The sequence below is a fragment of the Hemitrygon akajei genome, chromosome 3 (genome assembly GCF_048418815.1).
Source record: "Hemitrygon akajei chromosome 3, sHemAka1.3, whole genome shotgun sequence".
Lineage (NCBI taxonomy): Eukaryota > Metazoa > Chordata > Chondrichthyes > Myliobatiformes > Dasyatidae > Hemitrygon > Hemitrygon akajei.
The window spans coordinates 160,472,275-160,491,677 of NC_133126.1; the positions used below are offsets into that span (position 1 = coordinate 160,472,275).

The 19,403-nt window shown below is 37.2% G+C and overlaps 1 protein-coding gene across 5 annotated transcripts in view; it reads left to right on the top strand.

Moving 5' to 3' along the window:
* The window catches only part of opa1 (OPA1 mitochondrial dynamin like GTPase), a 124,668-nt gene that overhangs the window by 85,873 nt on the left and 19,392 nt on the right, over positions 1 to 19,403 (top strand). For all 5 annotated transcript variants that reach the window (XM_073041164.1, XM_073041166.1, XM_073041165.1 and 2 more), the window contains 4 exons: positions 819 to 959; positions 2,109 to 2,225; positions 5,094 to 5,187; positions 8,505 to 8,615. In XM_073041164.1, the coding sequence (XP_072897265.1) occupies positions 819 to 959; positions 2,109 to 2,225; positions 5,094 to 5,187; positions 8,505 to 8,615 (463 nt within the window). The remainder of the gene's footprint in view (positions 1 to 818; positions 960 to 2,108; positions 2,226 to 5,093; positions 5,188 to 8,504; positions 8,616 to 19,403) is intronic.

Sequence of the window (19,403 nt, forward strand, 5' to 3'; positions counted from 1 at the left end):
ATTATCCAAGAGCAAGAAACTGTTCAGAGTCCATGAAAACGGGGGAAACAAAGACAACTGGCTGATCTGCTTCCCCTGTCCTTGATCAGACTGAAGTTTCTTCAGACCAACAATAGAATATTTTTTTAAATTCAGAAACTTGAGGTGCAAAGGGAAATGGGATCTAGTTCAAAGTAAACAAAATATACTATCAGAATACATACATGTCACCACATACAACCCTGAGATTCCCTGAAGTTTAACATGCAGGTTGAATTGGTAGTACGGACGGAACATGCAATGTTGGCATTCATTTCAAAAGGACTAGAATGTAAAAGCAAGAATATAATGCTGAAGTTCTTAAGGCATTGGACAGACTATATTTAGAGTATTATGAGCAATTATCAAGATTGTTTGGGGAATATGTTAATTCTTTCTATTTCTGACATTTCCAAGACAGGTTATGAAGAACAGGAATGATTAATTTTAACATAGGGTCAAGACTTCTTGAATCTATGGTTGAATGTGAAGCAACAAAGTGATCAATAGTTGTGTTATTGTTGGATTAATTAGCAAAGTTTAATCCCTAGAACTACCAAGGTCAAATTTATGAGCTATTTGACCTTATTTCCAATGTCTTAACAGTCTTTGAATATTTGACAATTTGATTATACAAAATAAATATAACCTTGTATAGTTTGCTGAAACTTGAAATGCTATTTGCATAAATCAATGAAGATTTCTAATCTGTTCAGGTTCAAATTGTTAACTGATATTTCCCATTAATGTACTTCAGTGTTACTTTTCTGACACTTAAGAGAATATCTTTTTCACTGCAGCATATTCGAAATGAAACAAAAGCTGAATTAGAGCGACTGTTAAAAATTAGCGATGACCATACTGCTTACCTTGCCAATGATGAAGTTACAACAGTCCGCAAAAATCTGGAGGCTAAAAATGTAACTGTGGACCCAATTCTAGTAAGTAAAATTCACTGAATTTATATGTACAAATATTTTACTTTATTTCCAAATTAAGTGAAAGTTCGTGTATAATTTCATGTGTGCATGCCGATGTGCTTTCATACTTATTTAATTAAATAGCACATTATAATTCATAAACGGCATCTCAAAATGGGGAACATCAATAAAAGTGCAGTACGGATACACACCCTTCAACCCATCCAGTCTATGCTGACCCAATCTCCTGCTTGTTTCTATCTACCTGCACCCAAACCATATCCCTCCTAACTGCTCTTATCCATGTACCTGTACAAACTTCTCTTAAATGTCACAATTGCATTCACATCTACCATTTACACAGGTAGCTCATTCCACACTTGAACCACCCTTTAAGTGAAGCAGCTTCCTCTCTGATTCCCCTTGAATATTTCACCTTTCACCCTATACCTACGGTATGAGCTCTCGTATTCTCACTGAGGCGGAAAAAGCCTGTATGCATTCAGATTATCTAAACCCTTCATAAATTAGTATACTTCTATAAGAGCTCCCATCATTTTTTAGTGCTCCAGGGAATAAAGGCCTACCTATTCCATTTTCCCTGGATCTCAGGTCCCAAGTTCTAGTAACAACCTTGTAAATTTTCTCTGCAGTCTTTCAAGTTTATTGATATCCTTCCTGGTGACCACACCAAAAATACTTTTAACTTCAGCCTCACCAGCATCTTGTACAACTTCAACATAACATCCCAACTCCTGTTCTCACTGCCTTGATTTGTGAAAGCCATTGTGCTAAAAGCTCTCTTTATGACCCTCTCTATCTGTGATGCCACTTTCAAGGAGTTACGGATCTGTATTCCCAGGTCACTTGGTTCTACTGAACACCTCAGTGCTCTTCCTTTCACCGTGTAAGTCTTAACCTGGTTTGTCTCACCTCAGTTGTCTGCATTATTCCATTTGCAATTTGTCAGTCCATCTTCCGAACTGGTCAGGATCACACTGCAAGCTTTAATCACCTTCCTAGCTGGCCACCATACCTCCAGTCTTCTTGACATCTGCAAATTTGCTTATCCAATTTACCACATTATTATCTAAATCATTAACATGAATAAACAACAGTGGGCTCAGCAAATTATTAAATTAATTTAATCTTCAAATGTATTCTGACTAGATCAAAGATACTTGGCATCAAATTTACCGACGACACTTCTTGAAGAAATCGCTGAACCATTGTAATCTTTGCAGAAGAGGTTTTCACTATTATCAAAGGCACTTTGTGGATTCTGAGGTATGAATACAAAAAATGATAGTTTCAAAGGAAACATCTGATATCCTTCAAAAGCCAGTTCTTTTTCTTTTCTAAAATCTCACTGTCTCTCACATGGGATGTGTTAAAAATAGCTAATGACAGGATCATCTCAAATATCCGTTAGTAGAAGACACCCAAGCAAGACTTTAAACTTGACAATATGATTTCAGAGTAGGTTACTTATTGCAGTCTCTGGTTACAGATTTCAATATTTGATTCAAAATGATAATCGAGATATTACCACTGAATTTTACATACAGATCCTGAGGGATCTGCTTGAAATATTTAATGCTTCCCTCAGGATCTGCACTCAAGATGTCAACCCTCTTTGACATTATTTTGAATCAAATGCTGCTGCTAAACAAAAAATTCAGTGGTAATATATCTGATTCTGATTACATGTTACAATGCTGTGCAGACAATCGGAGTTTCTCAATGCCTTGCTTATATTAAAGAAAATTCAGGGCAAATTGTTATAGAAATCATTTAAAAATGAAATCAACGTTTTCAACTGAATTCTTTGAGCAATTCTCCTTTCTATGACAACAGAAACACAATCCCAGCTTTGCGTTCTCCATAAAAGTTGTCTGTGTTGCAAACTATCAAAGTATCTTATTAGCTGCAGTGCAAAGATTTTAAAAAATGCAGCTGTACAGTGATTACAACAAGGAAGTGGGAAGAACAAAGAGATGCAGTTAACTTTGGAGGACCACTCAGACTAGCTCTGAATTTATAAAGCCTAGTTTTGGCCTTCATTTTTGCATGAGTTTTATCATTCTGGACCTTTTTTTTTTGTCATTTATGTGAGCATTACTGGTTGTGAGCATCATTGGCTGTGCTGCAGTGATTGTGCATCCCTGGTAGCCAATGAGTTGAAGACAGTGTTAAGAGCCAATCATATGAATGGGGCCACTGACATCTGGAGACCATGTTGAGTAAAGACTTTCTCTGATTGACTCACTAACAACCTTGGTAGTGATCTTGTGTTTCTGGATCATGGTCCAGAGTTGGTTCTGGAATTGTACCTCCATATTTGCCAGACAACTGGTGTGTGAACAACAGCAAGGGCACAGCTACAGTGATGAAATAATTGTAAGAGAGGGCATCAAATTCACAACCCATGTGACTCACCAAGAGTAAGATTCAGCAACTCTAATGGCTTGTTGCAGATTGGTAGAACGTTCTACCACCCTGGAAGCTATTAAGATAACTGAGATTTCGAAACTATGATGACCTCATCCTGAATTTGCATGGCAGAAACTTCAACCTTCACTGCACTGCTTATAGGTCAGGTGGTTCTATAGGGACCAAAATACAGAATTAAGAATTCACGCTATCAGGTTCAGGAACGGTCCAATGCATGTTTATTATTAAAGTATGTATACTATATAAAACCTTGAGATTAGTCTGCTTACAGGCAGCCACAAAACGAAGAAACCCAATGGAACCTATTAAAAAAGACCATCAAACACAATGTACAGAAAAAAAAGCAAATCATGCAAATAATAAATTAAGCAAATAACATTCAGAACTGAAGTTCACGAAAGTGAGTCCACAATGCCAGTTATCACCGCAGCTGATTCAGGAGCCTGTTAGTTGCAGGCCACAGTCCTAGTTCAGCGCAGATGCATCACAGAGCAGTGAGCTGAACTCCAGCCCGTCCCTCGTCCCTGGCCATAACATCTTGATCTTTTCAATTTTGCCTGGTCTTAATTGGTCAAACCTTGGGTCGTTCCCTACTCTTGGACCTGGGCGTTATGGCTTCAATATGCTCTTGGGCTTGGGCTCCTCAGTCTCAATTCGGCCTGTATCCAACCTTTTCAATTTAGCCCGGTGCGTAGATTGGTCAAACCTTGAGTCTTTCCTTGCTGTTACTCTACAACCATCAGGCTCCTGAGCCACTATGAATAACTTCATTCACCACAATGAACTGATTCTGCAACCTACAGGCTCACTTTCAAGGACTCTTTACATTTCATATTTTCAGCATCAATTTTCATTTGCACAGTTTGTCTTCTTTTGCACACTTGTTGTTCACGAACAGTCAGTCGTTGTTTATGAACAGTTTTTCATAAAATTCTATTGTATTTCATTTTTTCTGTAAATGCCTTCAAGAAAATGAATCTCAAGGTAGTACATGGTAACGTATAGGTACTTTGTTAATAAATTTACTTCGAACTTCATAGCTACTTACGGTGCAGTCAGCTGCCATCAATTAATCAAGCATTGCAAATCCTGGCTAGTTTTCCGAGACTATCCAATGAAGCATCCATTTAGGGCCTGCCTACCAGACCAAACAACAATGGGACTTACTCTATGTGTCCGGGTTAATTCAGGTGTATGTTTACTTTAACAGTCAAGCATGGGTTGGGCCCTGAGTGCTTGGGTGCTTTATCGAGGTCTTGATGATTAACTTAGTGTTACCCTGCGCTGTGTTGTGACTGTGTTAAATGGAATAAATTCAGAACAGATCTGGCAGCTCACAATTGGACATACTGAAGTACTTTAAGCAATCGTCAGCAACAGAAATGTAAGCCACTGCAGTTCTACAGTTTACAATCCCATGGCCTTTATCTTTTCTTCACAGTCAAAGTAGGGAATCAACCCAAGTTCATTGAAAAGTGCAGGAGGACAAACTGGAATAGAAAAGGAGGAACTTGATATTGAAGTTGAATATGCTTTTCATTAGTGGTGGTGTATTTAATATCCTTGATACGGGGACTATGTGTCAGCTACAGAACATCGGTTCATTTTTCAGCACTGTGATCACTCTAGTACAAAACAAAATTGTTTGAATTAAGTTTCTTTAAATATTATCTCTGTTTTTGCCCTCCCCCATCCTAACAGCTGGATTGTAATAATGTTATTCTGTTCTGGCGTATTCAACGAATGTTGACTATTACAGCAAACACACTCCGACAACAGCTCACAAATACAGAAGGTTGGTGAACATACAGTTGCATTGAAACTTCAAGTGTTTTAAGTGTTTTGTTGAAACTTCTATCTCGCTATGTAAAACTATTTGCATCAATTTTCTAATGTAGAATGTTTGGAACTCTCAGTGGTGAGGCATGTAGATATTTCATAATCAAGACCTATCTTTTAGATCCATTTAGAGCAACACCAAACACATAAATCACTAATTTCTTGAGGTATAGTACGTCAAAATAAAGGAAGTTTTATTATGCTTTGACACAACCTTGGTTGAAGAATGCTTAGCATGTTTTACTATAAAAAGTATGTTGAAGAATTACAGGAAGATATAAATCAGTTGTTGAGAAATAACTTTTAATCCTGACTTCTTCATCTTTGAAATTTAGCTCCAGAACTCAAGTAGTCCTTTAACAACTCCATTCCTTTTCACTTGAAATTCAAATAAATAGATTATTTTGCATCCTCACAGTTTTAAATTTAAAAAAAATAACTAATGCCATTTATGGATTGGCAGAGGTTACACTTGCAAAATGATGCTTATTGAGCCATATTTGAAAAATAAATTAGAACTTATTTGATTTTCATATTGGATAATTTATATGCATTTGAATAGCCTTGATTTATTTCATTTAAATCATATATAATTTCTAAACATTTTGCACAATTGAAGGTGTTGAAGAAAGCCAACTGTTGTTGTATTCAAACCATAGAATTGAATCTAATCTAATGTGCAGAAAATAGATTGACATTGCTTAAAGTCAATTTTTGTCACTGCTGAAAGAAAGTCTATATTACTAGTGATCAAAACATTTTCTCCTGGAGATTTTGTTTAAATATTGTCAGAGACATTAACAATATTCAGACTATTTGCAGCTGGTAAATCTGTTTATGCCCTCTCATGTGATTCTAGTTATTACCAAAAGGCCACATACTTTGAAAGGTTGTGCTGACCAGTCAGAAACCAGTTTTGAGAGTGATGCTACTCTTGAAAATTGCCTGAAAGTAAAGGTGGACCTAGCCAATGTGAGGAAATTCTAGGCTACTGTATTTTCAAAGATATGTGATTAGAATTAGAATTTACTTAGATCTTACATCCATCCCACAACTTGAGGGAGTAAAAATCTTTGCATTATGACTCTGTTACAATGCACAGACATGTGAATTTAAAAGTCTAACAGCTTCTGGAAAGAAGCTGTCCCATAACCTGTTGGTCCTGGTTTTAATGCTGCGGTAGCATTTGCCAGACAGAAGCAGCTGAAACAATTTATGTTCAGGGTGACAGGTGTCCCTGATGATCTTCCAGGCCTTCTTTACGCATCTGCTGCTATAAATGTCCTCAGTGGAGGGAGGTTCACAGTCACAGATGTGCTGGACTGTCCGTACCCCTCTCTGCAGTGCCCAGCGATCAAGGTTGGTGCAGTTCCCATACCAGGCGGTGATACGGCAGTCATTATGCTTTCAATGGTGCCGCTGTAGAAGGTCTTGAGGATTTGGGGGCTCATGCCGAGCTTCTTCAGTCGCCTGAGGCGGAAGAGACACTGTTGTGCTTTTTTTGCCACAAAGCCGGTGTGTACAGTCCAAGTAAGATTGTCACTGATGTGTATACCGAGGAACTTGTAACTACTCAACCTCTCAACTGTAGACCCGTTGATGTTGATCAGGTCAAGCCTTTAATCCTTTCCTCCTCTAATCCACAATCAACTCTTTTGTTTTTTGGACGTTGAGGGACAGAGGTTGTTATCCTGGCACCACTCTGTCAGGGTGTCAACCTCTCCTCTGTAGGCTATCTGATTACCTCTAGAAATGAGGCCGATCAAAGTCGTGTCATCTGCAAATTTGATCAGCAGATTGAAGCTGTGTGGGGCAGTACAGTCGTGGGTGTAAAGGGAGTAGAGAAGTGAACTCAGAACACAACCCTGGGGGGCACCTGTGTTGAGGGGCAGAGGGGCAGAGGTGAGGGAGCCCATCCTTACCATCAGTTGGCGATCTGACAGGAAGTCTAGGATCCAGGTGGGGTGCAAGCTAATGTCTCTGAGCTTCCTTTCAAGTCTGAAGGGAGTTTTGGTGTTGAATGCTGAACTGTAGTCCAGGAACAGTATTCTAACGTATGCACCCCTCTTCCCCAGGTGAGTGAGGATGGTGTGTAGTGCTGTGGCTATGGCGTCATCGGTAAATTGATTCTGTCGGTAGGCGAATTGTAGGGGGTCCAGTGTGGGTGGTAGCATGCTGCAGATGTAGTCTTTAACCAGCCTCTCAAAGCAACTTTCCCTTGATTCCATGGACGCCTACCTTGTGGCACCTTGTTAAAGGGTTTGCTAAAGTCCAAACAGACAATCATATATCATAGGCATCACAAGTCCCTTGCAAATACCATTTAAGTTCAGGAAGATGGCCAGAAATATGTTTTTTTTTAATGTTAGTAAAACTGAAGAATGTAGACCAGACTGTTGGTCCTGGATCCAATATGTTAAATCATTTCTAAGAGGTTACTTATCAACATTTGAGGCCTTGTTTACAGAATTAAAAAACAGTTGCCAGAAGAAGTTGTGGAGTTGGGTATAGCCACTATATTTAAAAGGCATATATCCCTGTACATAAGTAGGCATTACATAGAAGGATATGATCCTATTACAAGCAAATAGCATTAGTGTCAATGGACAAAAAGGTTGGTATGGAAGTGGTTTCCGTGTTGTATGACTCTATGATTGAATCTTTGTAACTTGTGGGATCCATTTCCTACAGAATACACACTTGATTCTTTTTTTCTTTGACTCCTTTTCAGTATTTCCTAAACATTAAGGTTTCAGGTTTCAAAGACTATTAGCAGAAAATCCTGTGTCCGTGTTCATTTGCTCTGTTTAAGTTATCCTTGAGTAAGAACCGATTCACCAAACAGTTCACAAAATGGCAACTGCAAGGACGGTCTTACAACCACATGGAAAGAACAAATACTTTTCTTTTGTCTGTTTCCACTGCCCTTGCCTCATTCCAGTTAACTGATTTATAGATGAGAATTCTTTCTGGCCAACAGGTATGTGATAGGTATGTCATAAATTATTAATCTTGCCGTAAAAGTTAAGTAAGTAATCATTTCAATTTTCTGTATGTGACATTTTGTGGTAATTACTGTACTTGTTTATCACTAAGCTAGCTGCACAAGTCAGTTTGTTCCTAAGTTGACTCAAAATAATTCCACAATGTCAGTAACATCAACAGTATTTAATGACAGCAAAGTTGTATGTCTATATCTTGTGATTATAAATTAACGGAGAAAATATATCTTTTTGTTTCTAACTCTAAATGCCTTTTTTCTGTCAATATCAGTGAGACGCCTTGAAAAAAATGTGAAGGAGGTTTTGGAGGACTTTGCAGAAGACGCTGATAAAAAAGTTCACCTCTTGACAGGAAGGAGAGTTCAGCTGGCAGAAGACCTGAGTGAGTGATATTTATGTATTATTCGACTTTATCGGATTAATTCTTATTCTCTTAATTGAAATATTTTCATTAACCTATCTAAACTTTGATTTTTACAGTAAATAAGCATGCAGGCAGGTATAATGTCATATAGTTATATAACATGAAAACAGATCATTCAATCCAACTGATCCATTCCAACCAAGGTAGATACTTCAGCTAATCTCATTTGCCTAAATTTGTCCCATATCCCTCTAAAACTTCCTTATCGGTGTACAGTGCCTTGAGAAAGTATTCATTCCCACAACTATTTTCACATTTTACTGTCTCACTTACTAAATTTAAAATATATTGAAGTAAGTTTTTTTGAGCTAATCTACAAATCAATGTTCATCATGTCAAACCAAAAAAATTCTAAAGCCTGTCAACAATTTACTAAAAAATTAAAAAAACAAAATTGTGTGGTTTACACTAACTTTCCTCAGGTGCAACACTGCATATTACCTGACCAACACACTCAGTTTGTTAATGTAGAAAATCGGAGGATCACCTGTTTTGAATGAATATCTAAGAATGAATACTCCCTCTCTCTATAAGTTCCAACAGCATGGTAGATTTTCAATAGACCAAATCAAAATGAAGACAAAAGAGCTTTCAAGACAAGTCAGGGAAATAATAGCAGAGAAGCACATATTTGGGGAATGGTACAAGACATTGAACATACTCAGAACTCAGTGCAGTCCATTGTGGAAAAAGTGGGGGACAGACCTCAGCCACACTAAGTCAGGTCACCTCTCTAATCTTAGTCGCCTGAGAGGACTGCAACTTGTAAGGGAGGGCACTGTCAGTCTGAGTGAGCTGAAGAAGTCAGTGGCTGCAACTGGAGATGAAATTCATGGCTCCACGAGCTCTAAGGCCTTGAACAAAAAGGGTATTTATCAAAGAGTAACAAGGAAGAAGCCCTAGATAAAGAAAAAGCATATCCTTGCCCTTAGGGACTTTGCAAGACATCACTTCGAAGATACTGTAAAGATGTGGAAGAAGGTCTTCTGGTTGGATGAGACTAGAGTGGAACTTTCTGGCGTGAACACTTAAGTGGTACATATTGGCATAAATCTAAGACTGTGCATCAGCCAGGTAATACCATGCCTACTGTGAAGTATTGTGGAGGTAGCATCACGCTATGGGGATGCTTTTCAACAGCAGGGACTGGAAATTTAGTGAAGTCTTTTGGGAAGATGAATGCTTCTAAATACATAGAGATCCTGGATAAATACCTGCTAGCCTCTGCAAAAAGTTTAAACTAGGAAGTAAGTTCGACTTCTGGCAAGACAATGACCCAAAGCACACTAGCAGAGCAACCATGGAGTGGCTTCAGGTGAAGAAAATTGATGTCCTTGAGTGGCCCAGTCAGAGTCCTGATCTTAGTCCGATTGAACATCTCTAGCAAGACCTCAAGATTGCTGTCTACTGCCCTTCGCTAACTAACCTGGCACAACTGGAGCAATTTTGCAAATCTTGCTCCATCCCATTGTGCAAATTTAATAATCAGAATCAATTACAGATTTATCCAAACAAAAACCACTGGCTGCAATAGCTGCAAGAGGTAGTTCAACTAAGTAGTGAGCAAAGTGGGGGGGGGGGGGTGATTCCTTCGTGGGAATTTGATGTGTGCAAATTGGCTGCTGGATTTTTTTTAGCAACAGTAGCTATATTTCAGAAGTATTTCACTTTCTGTGGGGAAAGAACACACCTGGGACATCATGAATTCAAATATTTCTGTTTTTTCATCTATCCTTTTCTGAAGTTTTGTCAGAAAAGGCAAAAAACACTATTAGCCTCAGTATTACTTAAAAAAAATTGGCCATTGTGTTTTGCTCAAAAATGAATTTTTGTCATAAGACATGATTGGAACCTAGATATTCTTTACAGTTTTGATTAATCTGTAAGCACTATTAATATATAATAAGGTTACCACAGATGATGATCAAGATTTGAAATCTTCGTAATTTATCTCATGGGTGATGAAAAAAATCTGCAGTTCTGTCTCTGATCAGTAAGTGGCAGTGTTTACTAAACTTAAAATGATTCAGCCACTCAACTTGTAACAAGGCATGAGATGAATAATACTTGAATTGTGTAACTAAAATGTTTCATAATTCCTTGGTTAGTTACAACTACAAACCATGAAAATCAGTCATAGCTCTCAGTACACTCTGTTGTGTCTTGTTATTGCAGTTGAAATTGTTGAATTAAGTAATTTATGAGGGATTATTTATGCTATTTAAATAATTTGTCTCCTGTGCTATCCTGGATAATGTTCAAAGTAAATTTATAATCAAAGTACATGTATCTTACCATATATAACATAAAGATTTGTTTTCTTGTGGGCATATTTAGTAATTCCAAGAACCAGTAGTCTCTACTAGTTAGAACCATCAGTAGTATTTATGTTCTTAGTGGTATATAATTTTAGCCAGCATGGTGCACTTTTGAGCTTTTCCATACTATTTAACTGAGCTTCCCTCAGTTGCTTTAAATCTCACCAATTAATTCTATTACTAGAGTAGATAATTAAAAGGAGAGGGAGCAACTGATGGCTTGTTAGTCATATCTTCATGCCTGAATCTTAACACAAATCTGATGGATTTGGTAACTGTTCTGAGACAATACATAATATTGATTTAATAGAAATTCACAAATTTTCTCAAAATTGGTTTGCTTCATTATCTTAGTTTGCTTTTAATTGGGTGGCTTTAAATTTTCCTGGAAATAATACGATTATTTATATTGGAATTTTTCAGACATTTTATAGGGATTATTACAATTGACAAATTAAATCAATAACTAATTTTTTTTTAAATAATCAATAGATTTTCAGTTGAACAGTATGAAATTGAATTCCAGAACCTATATTTAAAGCATTTTGCTCGAGAAACTTGTATTAAGGTCTTCCGTTGGTTGGGGTCGTCCATGGATTTTACATCCCAGCTGCTTATCATGATATGCAAGCCAGGGAGTTATGACATGGAGAGTAGGCTGTACTCCATATGCAGCTCATGTAGCAGGCTTCCCTTATCCACACAACTGATGAGACCAGAGGCCGATAAAGTTTGCCACCAACAACGACACAGGAGTTGCCAGTCAGTGTTGAACTCAACGTAGGACTGCCTTAGGGACCTCAGCTCTGGATTTTTCCTCTGGGTTTACTCCTGAAGCCTTCCCCGTGAGTGGGCCGCAGGCAGCAGAGGTTTAAGATGGTGTTTTCCTTCTAGATGAGCTGCCAACCATGGCTAACGAGCCTCATTTGTCCAAAGCGACTGGTTTTAAGGTGTCAGTAACCTGCCTTTGCCCCTTCCCTTGTCAGTAGAAATAGTTCTGCTGCACTTAGTAGCTAAGCCGCAGGTGAAGGCCAGTTGCTGGATTTAGTTGTCAGAGGTTATTTGAGACACACACCATTGGGAACATTTAATAGGAGTAAGAGCTTATCTCCTATACCACCCCTAGCTATATCAGCTTTTAGGAACAGATAAATTTATACTTGAAAGCTAAATAACTAAATTTGAACATTTAGGGTCAAAACTACAAGCTTTAATTTTTTTTTAAATTGTGCTATGGATATTCTATAAGCAAAAATATTAATTCTGAATATCAAAAATTAAATATAACATTGTACATCATATGTTAATCAACAGCTGGTATTTTTTCCTAAAATAATTTGTAGTTTTTCTTGTTTTCAAAGGCTTTTATAAAGGAAAAAAAGACTTTCATCCCTATAACACCTTTCAAAACCTCAGTTTGTTTTGAAGCTCCTTATGAATAACAAAATGCTTTTGACATAACATAAGGAATGTAGCCAGCAGTTTGAGCACAGCAGATTAGATACATTGAAATATTCTTACAGCACAAATAATCTTTAATAATACTGGCTGATAGATATTGTCCATTGCTTCTCAGCTCAAATATTGCCATGGGGTCTTTTGCATGCACCAGTTGCTACAGCCTTGGATTAACTTTCTACTTTTGAAAGTGGAACACTCATCCAGTGCAATTTCGAATGTCAGCCTGGTCTAGATTTCATACTCAAATATTTGTTGCCCCTGAATTTCAGTTTTCACATTACTTGACACTAAATTTATAGCAATATTGTTTGCAGTTAACATTTACTAAACATTTAAAAAAAAATAAGATTTAGTTGTGCATATGTTAATGAACATGATTCCTTTTGTAATTTTCATAGTTTTTATTTAGTTTAATTTTAGGTTGGAGGGATTTTTTGGTCTATTTTGTTACATTTTTCAAAACATGACAATTACTTGTACTCAAAATATTAATATTGAATGACCTTATGTATAAAAATTGTACTAAGAAATTTACCAACCCCTTATCATCCACATCCAAACCTAGATACCTACTTGAACTCCATATCTGGAATTTTCTTAATCCTGAATGCCACCCATCCAGTCTTGCAGTTTGCAACACTTGCACAAAACAATGTTGAGGCCCACTCATCCTTTTTGGCATGGGAGAGGAAAATGAAGCAAAACCTGCCATCATTGCCAATGCACAATTGTTCATCTTAGTTTTTGGAGGAGGTGAACCCATCCATTTTCCCTTAAGACCTATCAGAGTCACTTAACACTCATTAAATTTATTAAATTACAAGTTTACATTTTAATTAGCCAGTGAGAATAGAATACTCTGTTCTAATGCATAATTTATTTCCAAAGACCTAAGCACAAAATCTTTGGCAGAACAGTATTGAGGGAGGAGGAGTTCTCTGCTTACATCCCATTTCTTGGATGAAATATTGAAATTTGTTTGTTTGGGTTAACATTAAAATTCAGCCTTTTTGCTTTCAAAGACATAAAATCATGGTGTATTTATCAGTTTTTCCCTCAGCAACAACACCCATGATTACCCAATAATTGTCATCCCATTTCTAAACAGTTCATTGTAAGTGAAGCATTTTACATACTTGAATGATGTAATAGTATGCTGCATTTCACTGTTTTTATTCCAGACCAGATGTTATAGCAATACAGTAGATTCCAGGTAATTGGGACACAACAGAGCCAGAACATTTTGGCTCAATTAAGTGACTGCCCCAATTAGCTGAAGTTTCATGGAAATAGTTAAAAAGGTAGTTTTTAAAAAAAGACAAACTACAGTTTAGCTACATAACAAATTATGTATTTAAATAAAATACAGAAAAAATTAGAGTACTAGCAATGCTATTATAGTACGATAAAAATGTTTATTTAATTTTTCCAGTATATGCTGTTGTGTTCTTTTGATTGACTGTAAATGAACAAAATGAGCACAGACACCTAATGCAGATAATCTACACAATGCATTGCTTTCTGCTTAACCAGGTAGTGTTGCACGTTTATAACTAAAGGAACCATTCGGCATGGCACGATTTTTTTAAAAAAGGCCTGTTTCATTGCTATTGTACATCTCATCCGCACAAAATTTTTGAACTAAGTCAGGAAGTTTGGTAGATTTCCATGTTTCTGCATTAACAGCATCAGCACCATTTTTCTTGCCATGAGCTTTCATAAATTTAATGTGCCAACATTTGTATCTAGAAAACCAACCACTTGTTGCTTTAAAGTCTTCATGATCCAACTTCTTAGCTAGCTTCTCTGACTTGTTTGCTTTTAACGTTGGTCTACTCCAATGCACATCTCATCCAGTTACAATAGAAAACCATTAATTGAAGGTCTCTTGGCCATCCGTATTTCATTTTTGGGATGTTCTGTTAGCCCTTACATAATGCCCAGTCTTCTCGCTGATTATCTTGCAGATGTATCAAGCGTGCAGTTGTAGATTTTGGCACTCCAGTTACCTCTGCTAGCTGATGATGAGTAGTGTTAGGTGGATAGGTGGCTTTTAATTTGGTTTAGTAGGGAAATTTTTCAGTTAGTGTTAAAATCTTTTCATGACATCTTCACAAGGGTCTGTTTTTAAAAAAAATCAAAATAAAAAACAAAATTATCAAAAACCAATGCTTTTTAAATCAGCGTCCATTGGCCCAAATGGATAACATTCCACAAGCACACTAAGCTGTCGCTATTTAATAACTGTTTGCTTTAAGTATGAAGTAGTGTCTAATGGCCACACAATTGCACACATCTGATGTTAGTTAGAAACTGTTCAGCAGCATTCTTCTGTCCCAGTTAAGCGGCATGGTGTCCCAAATAAACACAGGGAATCCCAGCTATTTTCTTGATTGGCTTTTGTTCTTTAAAAGTTGTCTCAAGTGAGCGGCTGCCCTGATTAACCGACAGCCAGGTTAACCGGAATCCACACTGATTCATATCTTCTCACTTACTGAAAAAGTGTACCAGGCAGTTGTACTGCAAAAGGATTGCCTGTTCTTTCAAGGAATGGTGACAGAATGGTTCTCAGTATAGAGGGAATGGCATACAATGCAAAGTGAGGTCATGTATGGAAGACATGGTTAAAGAAGTTGATTCAGGAAACAACTGAAAATCAATCTCCCATTCCATAACAGAACACAAGTTAGAGAACTTTTTTCTTTAAAAAATGTTATGAAGCTTGCTTACATGCCGAGGCTTGTTCCTTTGTGCATTATAGTTCTTGCACTGATAATGTTGCTGCATCCTAGCAACTTTGCTGCAGGAAGTCTTATTCACTGAAGCTGTAAAGAAGTCTAAAGGAAAATAAATTAAGGGCTCTGTGTTATTAATTGAGGTCTGGGTAATGATTTTGAAAGGGGAATACAAACCACTTTTTCTTTAATGTCAGCTGTGTCTATTTTAATCTTATCAACATGGATGAATAACATCTATATGCCATTGTGCCTGTAATAACTGTCTTTTTTGGTTGTTGATAGTGCTTACATGTCTGGACTTGGCAGTGGTTGAAGTTGCATAACTAGACAGTGGTAGCCACCCACGTAAAATATACAGGACACATTATATCACATAAAAGGAACACTGAGCTTAAGAGATATTTTTTATGTGTACTTGATAATGAATCTAGCCAAGTGCTTTAGTCCTCCTTGATATACATAAAGTGACCACAACTTTATTGCTTTGAATATATCAAAGTAAGCATTTTCATGGGCACTTCATAAATATTATTCTTGTTTGAGCAAAAATAAATCAGCTTTCATCATGCCAAATTTTAGAAATTGCTGTTTTAAGATAAAGCTTCCAATTTTAAATCAGGCATCAAGTCATCTAAAGTATTTTACAGCAAATGAAGTTCATGTACAGCATAATTATTGTCACTCTGTAGTGGTTGCAGTAAAGGAAATTGAATTAAATATAACTTGCTGTCCTGTGTTTAAGTATAACTGGCCCTAAGTTTGTATCTTTTGTCCTATTTGTTTCTAAACTCTGATTTGCAGTACCTTGTAATGCAGTTTATTTTAATGATCTTTTTTGCAGTTTGACTGCAGTAACTGATTAGTGAATATGGATTTCTTACTCAAGGTAGCCACTAGGTTTGCCATGTCCTTTCATCTCTGATCAGTGGGGTGGAGAAAAGCACATGAAGCCTCCTGCTTTTGTTTACTGTTTGTTGCATTGCACCACCCACGTAGGCAATAATTGTTTCTCTGTCTCCTTTATGTCCCTTGTTATGTGCCCTCTGACTTGGTTGTTAAAAGGGCAAGCCTAAGCTTGTTCTTTATCTTTCTGTTTGGGGTGCATTTCTGTTATAAGTATTAGAAATAGTTAGGTTTTAATAACACTTAGCAACAGCTTTTGTTGATGCTTTTAAGTGTATACTTATTTATGGAGAAACTCTCGTGCACCTCAGTATTAAAGTTCCTTTATTGCTAAGCATACACTTAACCTGTTACAAGCCAAGCTATGAGCTCTGCTAAATTTAACAATGAAAATCCAAGTAATATTTCATTAATATTAATATTACCAACAATCACATTTGAAACAGCAACAGGCCACTTTGTTCCTTTCCTGTTCAGCCATTTAATAAGATCAGGGCTCATTTGTTTGTGACCTTAACTTTATATCTTTATCTACCTTGTGTAACCTTTCACCCTCTCGCTCACCAAGAACTTGTACCTTAAAAATATCCAAAGACTGCTGCCACTACTGCTCTTTGGGAAGTGAGAGAGTTGCAAAGGCTGAGAGACAAAAAAAACGTCACCTTTCCTCTGTCTAACTGCTATCGACTCAGGGCATGGAAACGTATCCCAAGCTATAATCATGCCGGGCTTCGAGTACCTATTATGCTAATCCCGTTTTCCAGCATTTGGCCTATAGTCTTCTATGGCTTTATGTTTCAAGTGCTTATCTAAATACTTAAGTCTTATTAGAGTACCACCACAGCCATTCATGTGTTCCAGATTTCAATCACTGTCTGCCTGAAAATATGTTTCCTCACATCACCACTAGTCATTCCAAGTAAAACAAACCCAAGCTACCAGTCTCTTCTGTGTCAGAAAATGCTCCAACCCTCCTAACTCCTGGTGAATCTCCTCTGCATTTTCCCCAGTGCAGTCACATCTTTTGTGGCAAATAGAACTACATACAGAATAATCCAGCTGTGGCCCAGCTAGCATTTCATAATGTTTTATAAATGCCCCTGTTAAATATGAAGCATTATTTAAGATCAGGAATAATTTTTTCTAGATTCTTCCACAAAAGGAAACTCTCTGTCTGCATCCACTCTGTCAATACCTTGAGATTCTGAAAAAATTCATACAAGGCCACTTGCAGTTTTTAAGCTCAAATGAGTTCAAATGAGCCTAGCCTATCTATCCTCTAAACAATTTAATTCCTTTGTCAAAAGCAAATTTAGCAAATATGTCTTGGGTGCCTTCATCCAAGTCATTTATGTAGATTGTAAAATATTGAGGGTCAGCATTAATCCTTGATATATACCATTTGACAGGACATTGCCAACTAGATAAAGACCTGTTTATGCTGGTTCTGTATTTCTAATTAACCAGCCAGTTTTCTGCTAACACTAATATGTTCTTCACCTCTTTGCAATAAACTTTGATACAGTACCTTATAAGTTATCTACAGGAAGCCTAAATATTGTATATCCACAGGTGCCCTGTTAGTTGGGGTGAGATTTCACTTGTAGATAAATTAAAGCCTAAGAGAGTGAATAATGAACATGCAATAAAGAATTTTTAATTATCTTGACTATTAAAATATCGTAAGAAAAATTCTGGAAATACGCTTTGGTGAAATTGATAAGGAAGTTATAAACACAAGAGATTCTGCAGATGCTGGAAATCCAGAGTAACACATGCAAAAGAACTCAGCAAGCCAGACAGCATCTATGAAGAGGAATGAACAGTCAACGACGTCTGACATGATCTGCTGAGTTCCTCCAGCATTCTGTGTTACTCTTGATATGGAAGATACCTTATCCATGCCCACATATCTTTGAGTTTCATGTGTAGAAGCTGTAACCTGGTGAATACAAAACCTGTGCCAACTAACTAGCGTGGGTATTCAAGGACATTCTCAACCTCTCACTACTACAGGCTGAAGTTCCCACTTGCTTCAAAAAGACAACAATTATACCAGTGCCTGAGAAGAATGATGTGGGCTTCTTTAATGACTATAGCCTGGTAGCACTCACATCGACAGTGATGAAATGCTTTGAGAGGTTGGTCATGACGACTGAACTCCTTCCTCAGCAAGGACCTGGACCCACTGCAATTTGGCTATTGCCACAATAGGTCAATGGCAGACGCAATCTCAATGCCTCTCCACATGGCTTTAGACCACCTATACTTTACTAGGAGTTGTAGGCATGTGAACAAATAACACTCAAAAATTTCTATAGTTGTACCGTGGAGAGCATTCTGACAGGCTGCATCACTGTCTGGTATGGAGGGGCTACTGCACAGGACTGAAAGAAGCTGCAGAAGGTTGTAGATCTAGCCAGCTCCATCTTGGGTACTAGCCTACAAAGTACCCAGGACATCTTCAAGGAGCGGTGTCTCAGAAAGGCAGCGTCCATTATTAAAGACCTCCAGCACCCAGGGTGTGCCGTCGGGTAGGAGGTACAGAAGCCTGAAGGCACACACTCAGTGATTCAGGAACAGCTTGATCTCCTCTGCAATCCGATTCCTAAATGGACATTGAATCCGCCTCACACTACCTCACTTTTTTTAATATACTGTATTTCTGTTTTTGCACATTTTTAGTCTATTCAATATACATAATTGATTTTCTTGTTTATTTTTTATTATTATGTTTATTTTATTTATTATTAATTTTTCTCTCTGCTAGATTATGTATTGCATTGAACTGAGCTGCTAAGTTAACAGATTTCACGTCACATGCTGCTGATAATAAACCTGATTCTGAATCAGAGGGCACAAGACATAGTGGAACTGGGTAGTAACCACAGTCCAATAATGGAGATGAACACGAAGATTCTTTATGGCCTGTTGGACTTGAACCTCTGTACCCCAATTTTATGCACATACTTGAACGTAATCTTGACAGAATAGGGAAATTTAGTATTACATAGGTATTTTGGAAAAAAATATCAAATTCAAAAGTAGATGGATTTTTACCCATCCCAAGCCCTATAGCAACAATTTACTTCCCCAAGATTTCCTCAGAAGTTCACAGTAGTTAAGGAAGTAAATCTTTAAAGTTGTGCTAGCAGCTTCGAGCTTCATCTTGTACTGGAAGAAGATTTGGAAATGGCACTTTACTGTTTATTCTGTTTCAACAATAATTTGAAGATACTGTGACTGGAATCAAAACCTGGTGTATTATTATTTGCAAAGACAGCAATTATTACTATGAATAATAATCCATACAAAGTTCATATCAC